The sequence below is a fragment of the Ovis aries genome, chromosome 16 (assembly GCF_016772045.2).
Source record: "Ovis aries strain OAR_USU_Benz2616 breed Rambouillet chromosome 16, ARS-UI_Ramb_v3.0, whole genome shotgun sequence".
Lineage (NCBI taxonomy): Eukaryota > Metazoa > Chordata > Mammalia > Artiodactyla > Bovidae > Ovis > Ovis aries.
Window position 1 is genome coordinate 66,751,753 of NC_056069.1, and position 16,218 is coordinate 66,767,970.

A 16,218-nucleotide genomic window follows, 5' to 3' on the forward strand; every position below is an offset into this window, starting at 1 on the left:
TTGGCCAAATAACCCATCAGTCCTTCCAGTTAGTTTCCGATTGTCTTTTGGGCTGCTTCTGGGGACCATTCCAATCCACTGGATTTTTTAAAAGACCATGGGTTCCTGAGACTCCTTTCCTGCAACTCATGGCAGAATGCCTCCCTGGCATGTGTAGCATCTGAACTATGAACCCAGGAATCGAGCCTGTGTCTCTGGCGTCTCCTGCATTGGCAGGTGGGTTCCTTATCACTGGCGCCACCTGGAAAGCCTGAAAACAGATTAAATACTTTCAGTGGAAGGAGAGCCCACAATGACCAGATTCAGGTATGCGTGATTTTATTTAAAATGTGTCCAATAAGATTTTTCCACTTGGAATGAACATTTTACTTCTTTCCGCATATTATAAGAAACCGTGGTTTCCTCATTTCATGGAACTTCTTGGAAAGGTCTAAGTAACTTAACAGAAGAGAAAACTGAAATTGTGGGGAGATTAAATAACAGAAGTTTATATCCTAGCGAGGGTGCTCACGCGTCGTGGCCTCGGGGACACACAAGTGACTACTGGGCCATGCAAATTGTCCTACCGTCACCGGGTCTCCGAAGGCAGTCCTGGCATTCCCTGTCACGAGCACACGGGAGGACATGGGTCAGGCGACTTCAGCGAATGGGGCACTGTGTTCTGCTTTCGGTGGTGGGTCGACCAGCAGAGAGGAGACAGGAACACGAACATCGTAGGAGCGTCTGAGGATGTCGGAAGAGACCCCGTCCGCAACCCAACACCGTTTCTCTGAGCGCCCCCCATCCCGGCGTCTGCACTTGTGTGCCCTGTCGCGGCCACAGCACCCCACCTTCACCCACAGGCGTGGGCTGAGCTGCGGACCGCACGCGCTTCGGCGTCGGCCTTGGGATCACCGTCTGGCCAAGAGGGCGGTTGCTGTTTTCCATCCCAAGAACCTGGCCATGTTAAATTTTTTTGTTCTCATGAACCAGTGGTCATAGAGCACAAACGAGGTCTGCATGTCATGACCCGGGGCCACAGAAAGACGCGTCTTCAAGTTACGACGTTGACCTGCCGGGGAGAGAAAGAGACACGGGGCACAGCAAACGGGGACCGGACGGGCACGGCGTTCCTAGGGGCGTGTCAACGGGTCGAGCGAGGGGAGCTGAGTTTCCTGCCTGCTCTTTGGAGCTGCTGTCAGGAGAAGCTAGAGGCCCAATGATGGGGTGCGGGCGGGGCGGGGAGGGCAGGCGGGCGGGGGAACGTCACCATCTCGACGTGTGTTCTAAAGTGACCTAGAGATGATCGCTCATTTATCATCGAAACCTAATCCCGAACAGCGTTGGCTCCCCCTCCTTCTCTCTGTAAACACATCTGATCATAAATAACTTAGGCGTCTCCTTGGCATTCAGGATTCCGTTCCGAAGGCTGGAGTTATGAAAAGGAAGAAGGGTGCTCAGCGTGGAGAGGAGATGTCAGGTGTGTGTGTGTGTGTGTGTGTGTGTGTGGAGAGGCAGCTTAAGCGTCTAGTGCACATCTCGAACATCAGCCGTCAGAGACGGGCGGGGTGACCCAGCCGTACTTTTCATGAGTCTTCACCAAACTCTTAAAGGTGGCTTCGGCTTCCTTGCGACTGAAGGACTTTTTTGACTTGCCAGCTTTTCTACAGATCCGCCCCTGGGTGAGAGGGAAAAGATAAAAAGCAGGTTAGAGCCCAGCAGTGATCCCGATTACTGCCGTCTTTGTGAAGAACACTCACAGAGGCGGGGACTTCTGAAGTCCGTGATGAAAGGAGAGATAGGGAACATCATGGCTTTGGTACCAAACAGATGCAGGAGTCCAGTGGCAGGCAAGCTTTTAGGGGAGGGAGAGACACGGGTGCTGCTGGGGTCCTTGGAAGGCGCTCATCCCTGGATGCTGGCAGGCGGTCTCTGGGAGGACCAGCCTTATCAAAAGAGCATCCAAGCAGAATGCAGCGCGTCGCCCTGGAGGCAAAAATGCTATTCTAACTTCTCTTCCCTCCCGCCTCAGGGTGCCTTTAATTACAACTTAGTGATAACGCATTTATGTATAATGTGTGTATTTATACATTCACACACACACGCACACTTGAAAACTCTGACTTTCCACATTCAAGCTCAGGAGCAAAAAGCGACTTTCTTGCATTTCATGCTGTGAGGGAACAAGCTCCTGAGAAGACAGAAGGGCCATTGACACGAAGGCAGAAGCCTGGCCCTGAGGGTTCCCAGGGAGGGGTTCAGGTGAGGCCAGCGCTTCCCCTACACAGTCCCTGGTGGTAGGGGGTGAGGGGAGAGGTTTGCCCAGTTCTCAGTGCCGGGGCAGGCCATGGTCTGAAGGACGGAGCACGTGGGACTGCAGTGAACAGAGGGTCTGGTTCATCTTGGCACGGCCACAGGCTCCAGACCATGAGAAGGAACCAGGGGACCCCACTGAGTGGCCGGGGCTCAGGCCATTCCCCCCCTCGGGGAGCCCTGGGGAGGGAGGTTTACCTTGGCGGTGGTGGGGATGGGTGGACGAAGGACCACAGGAGCAGGGCGGGGCCGGACTCCCCGTCAGACAAGCTGTTGCTGTTCTTACTGCCCCAGGCTCGGCCAGCCCCCACGTGACAGCCCGTCAGCGGAAACGCTGTCTGAGCCTCAGGCACACGTCCTTGCACCCGACCTCCCCTCGCTCGCCTGTGCTGGCAGATCCGCCTCTCATCCTGAGCATCTCATACACACGTTTTGTCGGTGGGAAACACCCGCAGTTTCACCCACTAGGGAAGACATGCACGCTGTTCTCAACAGGCAACGTTCACTAACGATGCACTCTGGGCAGTCTCTCTGCATTCCTGACATGTGATGCCCAAGCGCCACCTGTGTAAGGGGACCCGGACAGGAACCCGGACTCATGCCTAGGGCCTCACCGCATACCTGTCCCCCCTGCAAAGGCAGCCCCCCACCTCTGTGTGGCTGGGTGCGTGAGATCCCCCATCCGAGCTCTGATAACCCACTGACAAGCCCCTGGGAAGACATCTGAATCCACGAGGGAGATAGCACAGACCCCTACGACCTGAGAATGGGAGGCTGTGTCACACATCTAAATTTAGGGCTTCTCGTTCCTTCCCAACACTTGCTGTTTTTCCAGCAGGGGAGACTCAGAGCCACACCCAGCCGAGGAGTCAGCCTCCGGAGCCCCTGTGTTGCTCTGTCCCTCTGGCCATGTCTCTGGCTGAACTTTTTCAGCTGCCAGTCAAGGGCAAGACCACCTCTTCTAATTAGCTGCTCCGTGCATGCCCAGTCACTTCAGTCATGTCCAACTCTCTGCAACCCCATGGACCACAGCCCGCCAGGCTCCTCTGTCCATGGGATTCTCCAGGCAAGAATACTGGAGTGGGTGGCCATTTCCTTCTCCAGTGATAAAGTAAGAAGTAAATGAAGTGAAGTCACTCAGTTGGGTCCAACTCTTTGCGACCCCATGGACTGTAGCCTAACAGGCTCCTCCGTCCACGGGATTTTCCAGGCAAGAGTCCTAAAGTGGGTTGCCATTTCCTTCTCCGATTAGCTGCTTGGTCCACATCAAATAGGAGATCAAAGCAGTTGATCTCCTGCTAAAGGAAATCAACCCTGACTATTCATCGGAAGGCTGATAGTGAAGCTCCAATACCTTGGCCACCTGGTGCTGACTCAATGGAAAAGACCCTGATTCTGGGAAAGACTGAAGGCAAGAGGAGAAAGGGGCAAAAGAGGATGAGATGGTTGGATGGCATCACCGACTCAATAGACATGAGTCTGAGCCAACTCCAGGAGATGCTGAAAGACATGGAAGCCTGGCGTGCTGCAGTCCATGGAGTCGAGAAGAGTCAGACACGACTGGGTGACTGAACGGAAACAGCCATGTCACATGAGCTGCTAAACGGCGAAGGAAAACGGGACAAGAAGGCAGGAAACCACCATTTTCTGACTGCTAGAAACGTCCCCGTGCCTCTCTTGCTTTGCTTATGGGAGGTAGTTATACGATACAAAGGGACCATGAGAAGCTAAGACATTTATAATCGTCACTGTGTGAGCCAAGATCAAAGTCCAGCATTATTTCATTAAACACAGGCAACTGTATCTTTGCAGGGATGTCAGTATCAATTTCCACATAAGTGGGAACAAGTATCAAGAGCTAATTTCTTTCCCATAAAACGCCAGTTCTAACCATGTCTATCATTCTTTTCTACGATACTGAAAATTTATGGTATGACTAGAGAATTCTGAACTAACGGCAGCCGGACAAATACCAGCTCACAATAATCTTGGAATATTCCTGTGCTCTTGGCATGAACATATACTTGGCTCATTCTTTGTGAAAGTCCCAATTGTTACAGAAAACAACAGACAAAACTCCAAACGAACAGACCAGTCTTTGTAACCTCTTCTCCCGGAGAAGAATTATGAACATAAAACACCAGCACCCAGTCAATTCAGCAGCTGGGAGACAGAGCCCGTGGGAGACAGAGCGCGTGTGTGGCAGCCGGGGTCTCGGCATCTCCCCTGCGCTCAGCTGGCCTCCAGCACCTCCCTCTTGCCTCGCGTCTTATGGCTGAGTTTGCAGCTAACAGATACCCCTGCGCAGACCGCCTGTCCTCCTCTGATTGGCTATTTAAGCATCGCCCAGTAACACACTGGGCTTGAAAACCAGGGCGGCTGAGCTACGCTTGCTGAAATGCCCATGAGGAGCCCACTGCACTGGGAAGGTCAGGGGCACTCTGTCCACCCCGGGCCCCTTGATGGTCCAGGCCACTGTGACATTGAACCAACTCCCATTCTTTTTTTTTTTTTAATTGTTTTGACAGTGCCATGTGGCTTGTGGGATCTTAGTTTTCCAACGAGGGATTGAACCCAGGCCAAGGCAGTGAGAGCAATGAATCCTAACCTAATCCTAATGCCTAGACTGCCAGGGAACTTCTTTAGTGTTTTAATTGAAGTGTAGCTGATTAACAATGTTATATTAGTTTCAGGTATATGGCAAAGTGATTCAGTTATATATGCATAGACACATATATATGTGCACACACATTTATATTAATTCTCTGAATACATGCATTATGGACACATATTTTTTCCATTTTATGTTATTACAAGATACCGAGTACAGTGCCCTGTGCTATACAGCAGGTTCTTGTTTATTATGGATTTTATATACAGTAGTGTGTGTATGTAAATCCCATATTCTTAATTTTATCCCTCCTCTGCTTTGGTAACCACAAGTTTGTTTCCTGTATCTGTGAGTTTCTGTTTTGGAAATAAGCTCATTTGTATCACCTTTTTCAGATTCCACATATGAATGATATTATATGGTGTTAATATCTTTCTCTTTCTGACTTCATTTAGAATGGCAATCTCTGGGTCCATCTATGTTGTTACAAATGGCAACATTTCATTCATCTTTATGGACGAGTAATATTCCACTGTATATATATACTACTATATGTATATAGAAATATGTGTGCATGCATTGGGCTTCCCAGGGGGTGCTAGTGGTAAAGAACCCACCTGCTAAAGCAGGAGATGCAAGAGACATGGGTCCAATCCCTGGGTTGGGAAGAACCCCTGGAAGAGGCAATGGACCCCACTCCAGTATTCTTGCCTGGAAAATTCCATGGATGGAGGAGCCTTGTGGGCTACAGTCTATGGGGTTGCAAAGAGTTGGACACGAGTGAAGGGCCTTAGCACGCATGCATCTACATATATTAATATATACAATCTTTATCCATTCACCTGTACATGGAGACTTAGGTTGTTCCCATGTCTGGGCTATTGTGAGCAGCGCTGCTATGAACGTGGGGGTGCATGAATTAAAGAGCTTTTGAATTAGAGTTTGCTCCAGATATATGCCCAGGAATGAACTCGCTAGATCATACGCTAGCTTTAGTTTCAGTTTTCAAGGAACCTCCTTACTGCTTCCTGGCGACTCAGACAGTAAAGAATCCACCTGCAATGTGGAAGGCCTGGGCTTGATCCATAGTTCGGGAAGATTCCCTGGAGAAGGGGCTACCCACTCCAGTACTCTGGCCTGGAGAATTCCATGGACTGTGTATATAGTCCACAGGGTCGGAAAGAGTCAGACACGACTGACCTTCACTCACTCACTCACACTGCTCCATAGCGGCTGCACCGGTTTGCATTCCCACCAGCAGTGTCTGAGGGCTCCCTTTTCTCCACACCCTCTCCAGCATTTGTTTGTAGACGTTTTCATGGTGGCTGTTGTGACCAGTGTGAGGTGAGCCCTCACTGTGGTTTTGCTTTGTGTTTCTCTGACACCTGGTGATGCTGTGTCTCCCATTCTTCCTTCCAGGGAGCAGTCTCCTGGAGTCTGGACTCTGGGGAAAACTGCAGCCTGACTTCTCTGACCCTCTGTGTGTCCGTGCTACGCCGCTTCAGTCATGTCTGACTCTGTGTGACTCCATGGCCGGTGGCCCACCAGGCTCCCGTCCCTGGGACCCACCAGGCAAGAAGACTGGAGTGGGCTGCCGTTTCCTTCTCCCCGACCCTCTGTGCATCCCTCTGTAGATCAGGGCCAAAACCCACTTCACAGCAGCACTAGGAACGCCAGATAAGCTACCGAATTTCAAAACATGGTGAGAGCTTTAAGGTGTATACAACGAATTAAGAACGGTTTTTCTTATTTTCCTAACCTGATGGTTTCTCTTATCCGTTTCCATGTAACTAATACTCAGACAGTCTTTCTTGGAGATTTCCCTTCCAATAACTCTTGTTTTTCCCTTAAACACCTCCACTTTAATGCTAAAGGACCTGATCTGAGAGTTTACTCAGCCTACATGATAGCTCTGTGCTCTCACTAAGAGCTCAGAAAAGTACCCTCTCTCTCCTGATGACCGTCAGCCTTGCTCCCGATTGTAAATGTACAGTTATACATAACCATAGGGTTCTGCCCCAATCACCTTAAAAAGCTCAAAATCTCACTGTAATATTGACACCGAGCAGTGCTCACAAGCACCCAGCTCCCTGGGGCTACATCTGCCAAGCACAGCCATTCGGTGGTGCTTGGTTTGAACTCTCTATTTCGCTCACGGCTTTTTTTGTTTGTTTGTTTGTTTGGGGGGAGTGTGTCAATCACAGTGAACAACATGAGAACATTTCCACGGAGCTAACGGGTGACCCCAGACTCAGGTCCTCGCACCAGCCGCAGGGTCTGCTGCGGCTGCTGTCACCCCAGTGTGCGCGCTGAATTGCCTGTCTCTGTCTCCTGCTCACCTCTCGCTCATTCATTCACTCACTCAGTATGCTGGATCCTGGGCGTAGAAAGACAGGGACTGCGGCCCCTGCAGCTGGGCCTTAGATTCATCGCGGGGAGAGAGCTGAAGTGTGTTGTCGGTGCTGAGACAGGAGGGGGTACATCAGGGTTTCTCAGCCCCCGCGCTACCAGCAACACGGGCTGGCTGATTCTTTGCTGGGGGGTGTCCTGTGCACAGGAGGATGCTCAGCAGCGTCCGTGGAGATGCTAGTGGCACTACATGAGCTATGACATCCTAAGCATCTCCAGATATTGCCAGGTATCCCCTGAGAGACAAAATCAGCCCCGAACGCGAGCCACTGGTGTATGGAATAAAGATGGCCCTGAGCAAGGGGCAGACGGTCCATCTCCATTCATTCAGCAAACAGTCGCCCAAGTCCTCCCGGAGTTACAAACTGGGCTGGTTACTGGGACTGCATGCTTGCATGCTGAGTCACTTCAGTCGTGTCTGACTCTTTGTGACCCTGTGTAATGTAACCTGCCAGGCTCCTCTGTCCCTGGGATTCTCCAGGCAAGAATACGGGAGTGGGTTGCCATTTCCTCCTCCAACTGGGACTGCAGGGTTTTCTAAATTGGAAACGATTCTGATCCTCATGGAACTTATAGCTCAGCAGGGAGGGTGGGGTCTACCTAGGGGAGAGGGAAGGAGAAGAGGTAGGGTTCGTTGTCTGTGGGTTCAGAAAGATTTCCACGTCTAAAGACACTTGAACTGAGCCTTGAAATACGGGTGGAAAGTGTTTGCCAGGCCATGGTGGGTGAGGACAAGGGACCCCAAAGTGGAGGTTGAAAGACATGGCTGTATTCAGAAAAGGATGGGAAGACACTTGGTGAAGCTAGGGTGTGTGGGTGTGTGTGTGTGTGGGCGCGCGCGCGCGCGACGGGCAGGGGTGAAGAATTCAATACGCCTGGCCTCAAAGCCCTGCTCCAATACCTCCTGGCTGTGTGACCTTGGATGTGTTAATTAACCTCTCTGAATTGCAACTTCCTCACCTGGAAAATAAGCATAATAACAGTGCTATGTGACATTGAGGTTTTATAGGGACTTAATGTGTTAACAGATGTAGGATGCTCAGCTCAGTGTCAGGCACAGGATGAACACAATAAATGTGGATTTTCATCTTTGAAATCATCACAGACGATCTTATCCCTGTTCTTTGGCAAAGTTAGCTCCGTTCTGCCCTCCTGGAAAAAAAATGTGTGGATATTATGATGGCTTATCCGGTCACAAAAACATCTTCAGGCAAGTCCAGTATTCTGTATTTGTAGGGCTGCTTTCCTAGCCCTTTCAGTAACATCATTTTAACTGGTTGACATAAACATATTCATTTGACATTTCTCACTTGGTTAGATTTTCTTCTATTTTTCTTCTTTGCCAACATGCTTTCATGACATTTTCGTGGTTCACTTGCCCATGAATTACAAGCTTTGCTCCTTTAAAACTAGTAGGGACTTACAGACTCTTCATGCAAAGTGTTGAGGCTCCTTCACTCGTTTCCTGTGTGGAATTACAGAGCGGCTGTAATTTGTTTTTAAAGTCTTAGAACGTGTGACTGTTAGTCTAACAGCACTTGTGCACGCCACCTCCCCGATGTGGGTTTCAAGCATGTATCGTGCTCAGTGTAGACTCTCTCGAGGATGCTGCACGTGGAGGAGACGCTCAGACCGGACCTGTGCTCGGCTTGAGGGAAACACAGGAACACGCGGATTTGGAAGGAGGTCCGCTTGGAAAGACGGCAGTGATCTCACCTCTCTCTGAAGCTCTGCCATTCAAAGCAGGTCAGCTTACAAGTTCTAAAAGACAGACGAGACTCTGCAATGAATGAGACCACTTCAGAGAAATGCTTTCCCAAATCAAAGGGCGGCTCTGAAACCGCTGGCCAGCGGGGAAGGCACTCCCGCTGGATGTGGTCCAGTGAGGCATCAGGGAGAGGCTGATGTGGGCTGGAAACGGGCCGAGTTGATTCCACCTTGGCCGTGGGTCTGAGAACGTGTGTGTGTGTGTGTGTATGCACGTATGCACGTGTACACGTATATACATGTGCGTGTATGTACACGAATGCTCACATGTGGGCTTGCATGTGCACGCGTGTATGTGTGTGGCTACAGTGATGTTGTTTAAACTGCAGGGAGAGAAATGTGAGGGTCCCTGAGCTGACTGGAATCCAGGAGTCGCCTGGAGGGAAGCCTCAGGCCTCATACCTGGACTTGGAGGATGGTCAGTTTACGGGGGAGCCTGCTGCCTGTCAGGGACCCCACCCAGCACCAGCCATGGCAGGGAAGCGGGGCAGAGGGGCTCGGAAGGGCAGGCAGTGAGGGGGCAGAATGATGCTGTGGGCATGTGCCGTGCGGCCACCTGGGCAGGTAACGAGCTGGTCCTGGAAATGGTTCTTTTTTTTCCTTTGGCTGCACCACATAGCTTGCAGGATCTTAGCTCCCAGACCAGGAATTGAACCTGAGCCCATGGCAAAGAGAGCACCGAGTCCTAACCACTGGACTGCCAAGGTGTTGGGTTTTGGCAGCTACGAAAGCCCCTGCTCGCCCGTGTGGCTGCTGTCCACGAGTGCAAGGGCAGCCGCTCCGTGTCCGGCTCACATCAGCTCCTGCGCCCAGTGCTGGGGCCGCTTTCACATACTGCATCTCACTAAACCTCCACAGACAACATTCCGCTTTAGCGTGGTGGTCAGGGCTGGTCAGTGGGTCCACAAGGCACAGCTGCTTCCCGCAGTCCACCAGGTGAGGACCAGCGGGCCTGGAAGGGCCCCGTGGCCAAGAGAGGTGGCCCCGTGGCTGGGCCCACGGGACACGGCTTTGCCGGACCTGGGGGGCTCCCTCTCGGCAGCCAGCGTGTCCGAGGGCACAGAGGCTCAGCGCCCCCCACGGCCTGCCCCGGTGCTGGGCGTTCAGGTCCCTGTGCCCTCCTTCTGGGTTTTAAGCAGAATCCGTGCCCAGCGTGTCTCCTGTCACACCATCCCCACACCCCGCCCCAGCTATTTGTAATTTACTCTCAGATCTTATTGGGAACATCTTTGGTGAGACACAAAAAACTAAAAATAGAACACCATACAAACACACTCCTGGGTATATATCAAAAAAAAGAAAAAAACTGCAAACCACTGATTCAAAAAGATACACGCACCCCAAGTTCATAGCAGCATTACTTACAATTGCCAAGACATGGAAACAATCTAAGTTTCCATCAACAGTTGAATGGATAAAGATGTGGTGTACATAAACAATGGAATATTCAGTCAGTCAGTCACTTCAGTCGCTCAGTCGTGTCCTGCTCTTTGCGACCCCATGGACTGCAGCACGCCAGGCCTCCCTGTCCATCGTCAACTCCCAGAGTTTACTCAAACTCAAGTCCATTGAGTCGGTGATGCCATCCAACCATCTCATCCTCTGTCATCCCCTTCTCCTCCCGCCTTCAACCCTTCCCAGCGGCAGGGTCTTCAGCATAAAAAGGAATGAAATTTTGCCATTTGCAGTAAACGGATGGAGCTGGAAAACACTGTGCTAAGTAAAGTAAGTCAGACAGAGAAAGACAGATGCTGTGTGGTATCACTTACGTGTAGAATCTAAAAAGCAAAACAAACCGGTGTATTAAAAACAAACAGACTCACAGATATAAGAGAACAAACTAGTGATTACCAGTGGGAAGAGGAGAGCGGGGGCAGTATAGGGGCGGGGGAGTAAGAGATATAAACTCCTAGGTATAAAATAAGCTACAAGGACATACTGTACATCACAGGGAATTCAGCCAATACTTTATAATAACTATAAATAAACTGTAACTTCTAAAATTTGCAAATCACTATATTGTATGCCTATAACTTAAATAATATTTTATATCAAGCATAATTCAATTAAAAAAAAGCCTCTATATCCTCATTGCAAAATACTATAAAGATTCTGCTGCTGCTAAGTTACTTTGGGCATGTCTGACTCTTTGCGACCCCATGGACTGTAGCCCACCAGGCTCCTCGGTCCATGGGATTCTCCAGGCAAGTTTACTGGAATGGGTTGCCATGCCCTCCTCCAGGGGATCTTCCCGACCGAGGGATCAAACCCGCATCTCGTAGATCTCTCGCATTAGCAGGCAGGTTCTTCACCACTAGCGCCACCTGGGAAGCCCATAAAGATTCTACAATATATTAAAGGTCTTATTTTTATAATACAAACCACCACCAAAAAAAAAAAAAAAAAAAGACTGTGAGGCAGACTCTAGAAATGATCAACTCAAAACTTTCATCTCAGAAACAAAAAAGCTGTCTATCTTTCTGGAAGTTACACCTTGAGGACACAAGGTCTGTCCTCTAATTCTGACACTGGGTACTAATTCATAGTTAAGACACAGAGCCTATTAGAAAAGTGCCTTTCATGGCAGGTCGCTAGAACATCCCCCTGGAACAGAGGACACTGGGGGCAGCGCGCTCGTGGTGCTGGATGGAATGGACCCGCCCTCGGTGGCTGCAGGGGGCAAGCCCAGACTCCGCCGCTCAGGGAGCGGCATGAAGCTTTGCATGTGTGCACTCGTGGCTACACGTCCTCTGAAGAAAGGCGCTGTGGTCCCTCTACCGGAAATGTCCTCACAGAGCATCGTGGGGCTGCATGTGTCCACCCGAGGCAGGCAGAGCGCCAGCAGGTGATGCTGTGCCTAGGAAAGATAACTGGGCGAACCCGGGCACACCTTGGGGGAAGCCGGGACTCTCTCCCCATCAGCACACAGCCTTTCGCCGCACACACACCAGGAGCACTGCTCTTGTGGTCGACCAACCCTGAAAGACAGCAGTCCCCCACCGTTCTGGCACCAGGGGCCAGTTTCGTGGAAGACGATTTTCCCACGGACTGGGGTGGAGTACCGTTTCAGGATGCTTCAAGTGCATTCCATTTATTGTGCCCTTTCTTTCTGTTATTATGACATCAGTGCCGCCTCAGATCATCACGCATTAGATGCCGGATGTTGAGAATCCCTGCTCAAAGACACACCTGGTCCATCAAAGTTGCTGACGTGCAAAGGAGTGTATTTCCCGTAGGTAAACTGTATTTCCCATAGATAAAACAGAGCAGAGCTTGTGCGGGTTGCTGGAGACACCAGGGGAGGGAGATGGCCAGGGCTTGGCACAGGCCTGGTGGGTGGGACACTGGGAATGTCTGGACGAGAGAATGCTCTGTGCTGTGCTTAGTCACTCAGTTGTGTCCAGCTCTTTGCGACTCTGTGGACTGCAGCCCGCCAGGCTCTTCTGTCCATGGGACTCTCCAGGCAACAATACTGGAATGGGTTGCCATGCCCTCCTCCAGGGAATCTTCCCCACCCGGGGATCGAACCCAGGTCTCCCACACTGCAGGCGGATTCTTTACCGTCTGAGCCACCAGGGAAGCCCTGGAGGGGTGGATGCATGTACCACCAATTGGCCAGACTTGCATCCCCTCCCCGGCAGGACCACAGACCAGCTCTCCACAGCACTGACCCTCCTCAGGGCCAAGGACGCGCAGCCACTGCCGCCAGGAAGGAAGGTTTTCTGGGCGGGCAGAGTCTCCACCATAGTCTCTAAAGTGGTTTCCAAATTATTAAATGACCAATGTCTTCAGATAGTCTCTCTTGATTTTTGTGAACCTCTCAGGATGACAAAGTCAGCATCACTTTTATATAAACCTGGATAATATTTAATAGAAATTAAAGTGAAGCCACGACGTTATTTAACCCCATGGTGCCCCTTAGCTACTGTTCCTCTTTCTGTGATTTCAGTTACCCTTGTCAACTATGGTCCAAAAATACTAAATGGAAAATTCCAGAAATAAAAATTCACAAGTTTTAAATCGCAGACTGTTCTGAACAGCGAGACGAAATCTCATGCCGGGGCAGATCTTGGATACACTACAGGTTTGGCTCTAGGCCACTGAAATAAAGCGAGTATCTTATAGTGAGTCACACGAATATTCTGGTTTCCCAGTGCATATAAAGGCTGTGCTTACACACCACGCTAGTAAATTAAGTGCACAATTGCATTGTGTGTAAAAAAACAATAGAAACATTAAAAAATCAGCATTAAGTGCAAAATGTTAGTCACTCAGTCGCGTCCGACTTTTTGTGACCCCATGGACTATAGCCCCCCAGGTTCCTCTGTCCACGGGACTCTCCAGGCAAGAACACTGGAGCGGGTGCCCATTTCCTTCTCCAGGGGATCTCCCCCCCCCCCCCAGGGGTTGAACCCGGGTCTTCTGCACTGCAGGCAGATTCTTTACTGTCCAAGCCACTTGGGGAGCCCATGTACAAAATAATGCTGTTGGAAAGTTGGCACTGATAGGCCTGCTTGATGAAGGGTTGCCGCAGCCCTGAATTCGTTAAAAAAGAAAAAAAGCCACACCATCTGCGATGTACAGTGAAATGAGGTGTGCCTGACCGTCGCCCGCAGTCCCACCCGGGACGTGAAGCCTCCCTGTCCAGCATGTGCACACAGAGAAAAAGACACAGTGTAGTGTTCTGTACGATCCGTGGTTTCCCGCGTCTGCTGGGGGGCTGAGTGTGTCCCTCGCAGATAAGAAGCGACGACTTGATAGCCGTTAAACCATCCTCAGGCCACTGGCAGCACCAAAGGCGCAGTTCGTGGATATTTTTGATTCTTGCAAAACGTAAGCATCTCTTTCTTCTACATTTTAAATAAAGTTCTAGCAATTATGGGATCTGTTTTAAGACAGACTGCATTTTCTTAGGAGAAGCAAACAGGGAAAAAGGAACGTGATGATCAGACTTTCAATTATGTAAGATAATTGCTTCAGAATTATTTTTTTCTGGAGGCTCTGCCAATAGTTCTGCTTCAGCAACTGGGTCCCGGTGGGTTTCACCAGCTGTGTGAGACACAGGCAGAGGCAGCTGGACTTCACTCTTTAAAGGCAGTCGTGGTGGTGGCAGCAGCTCATCCTCGCTGTGCTGGGGACTGCCCTCAGGACCCGGCTTGCATAGACTCCTTGCGTGGGGTGTGGGGTGGTCCCCGGACCCCCACCAGGTGGGCTCTGCTATCGTCAGCCCATCAACCCTGATTCACAGGTGAGGAAACAGACACAGAGACGCCAACCACGTGCTCAAAGTCACACCGGATCCCCCAGCTGAATCCCTGGCCAGGCTGGCTCTCAGAACACACAGCAGCTCCTGGGAGTTGGCGAGGGAACCAGGTACCGACCCTTTGCTGCACAGGACGCTCGAGCCTGGCTGCTCTTGCTGGGTACAGGGCGCCAGGCTCCCTGAGCTCCTCCGTCCCCTCCCCTCTGCACCCTTCTTCCTGGAACTCACCCCACGTGCATGCTCTGAGCTGATCAGGGCACCCAATCTGCCTTCAGCACCAAGCGTCTGGCCCTCCGGCCACCGTCGTGGGGACCTCTGCTCCTGCCCGACTCTGGGGACCTCGGTCAGCCAGGCGCCTTCACCCCCCAGGGGCTTTGTTCCCCGGGACGCCGGCATCCGTGGTCTCCGTCTGCTACACACGGCGCGGGAGGAGCTGCTGGCCACAGGCCAGTAGAGGACGGCGTGTTCCCTTCTCCAAGCTGGAGGGCCCGTTTAACACAGCACAGCTGCTGCTTCTGGGGCTGCTGCTTCTGAGCGGATCCTGGCGCCTGGAGAAGCCGGAGAGCAGACCCTCTGCCCTGCTGGGAGACCCCTGCGGGGAATCTTCATCAGCTCGGTCACGCTCCCCTGACCTGGCTCCGTCACAATCATCAGCCTTCTCACAGGGGCAGCTCGGCATCCTGGTGAGTGAATAGGGCTCGGGAGTGTTTTCCTACCCACCGGACCTCTTGGGTCAGGATCAGGCCAACCCTCTGCCCCCACACCCGACACGTGACACAGATGAAGACTGTGGATTACTTTAATCTTTACTCTGTGTGTGTGTCCGTGCTTAGTCACTTAGTCATGTCTGACTCTTTGCTACCCCAGGGACTCCAGCCTGCCAGGCTCCTCTGTCCATAGGATTCTCCAGGCAAGAATACCGGAGTGGGTTGCTATTTCCTCCTCCAGGGGATCTTACCCACCCAGGGATCAAACCCAGGTCTCCCACATGGCAGGCGGATGGATTCTCTACCATCTGAGCCACCAGGGAAGCCCAAGAATACTGCAGTGGGTGGCCTATCCCTTCTCCCAGGGATCTTCCCTACCCAGGAATCGAACTGGGATCTCCTGCATGGCAGGCAGACTCTCTACCACATGAGCTACTCAGGAAGACCTGCTCTTCACTACTTCACTGAATTTCAGGAAAGCCGTGGTGTTCCTAATGACGTGAAATTTCAATTCTGCTCACTGGAGAGATCCCACGCCTGCCTGCCACCTGCTTCCAGTGGGATGGGTCTGAGAAGGCAGGGTCTGTGGTCAGCTAGGTTCTCTTTCTCAAAGTGCTAGGTGAGGATGGAAGTCATTGAGATGGGGACATGATGAAGCCTCGGACAGCAGCCCAGAACACGGTTTGTCTCTGAAGAGCCACGCAGACTGGGTCTCCGGTGCACACGTCCTAGTTCACACATCATGTCCTGGGCAGGAACCCTGGAGTCCGCAGCTCAGCCTCCCCTGGCCTCCCAGGTGCCGGTCACTTCCTGCTGGACACAGTCACCAGGGAGACCACTGTAGCCTCTGCGTGGACACCTCGGGCATCCAACTTATCAACCTTCTGATCTGTTTTTCTCTAACTTCCCCATTTTCTCTTTACATAAGTTTCTCTCTTTCTCTGTATAAGTTTAAAAGAATGTTTTATTGTTCATACCATTTTAAAGGTTACTTTCCATTGACAGTTATTATGAAACATTGGCTGTATTCCTTGCAGAATACATTCCTGAGCTTATCTTTCACCCAATAGTGTGTACCTCCCTCCCTCCTATGTTGCACAAACCCCGCCAACTTTCTGGTGCTTCTCTGGTGGCTCAGTAAAGAACCTGCCAGCAGTGAGGGGGCCTGA

General features: G+C 51.3%; 1 protein-coding gene across 1 annotated transcript in view; it reads right to left on the reverse strand.

Annotated features, from left to right (window-relative positions):
- Window positions 1-301: 301 nt before the first annotated feature.
- Window positions 302-16,218, reverse strand: part of UBE2QL1 (ubiquitin conjugating enzyme E2 Q family like 1) — a 55,777-nt gene continuing 39,860 nt past the window's right edge. The window contains exon 2 of the mRNA XM_027980178.3: window positions 302-1,657. Coding sequence (XP_027835979.1) covers window positions 1,526-1,657 — 132 coding nt within the window. The 3' untranslated portion in view covers window positions 302-1,525. The remainder of the gene's footprint in view (window positions 1,658-16,218) is intronic.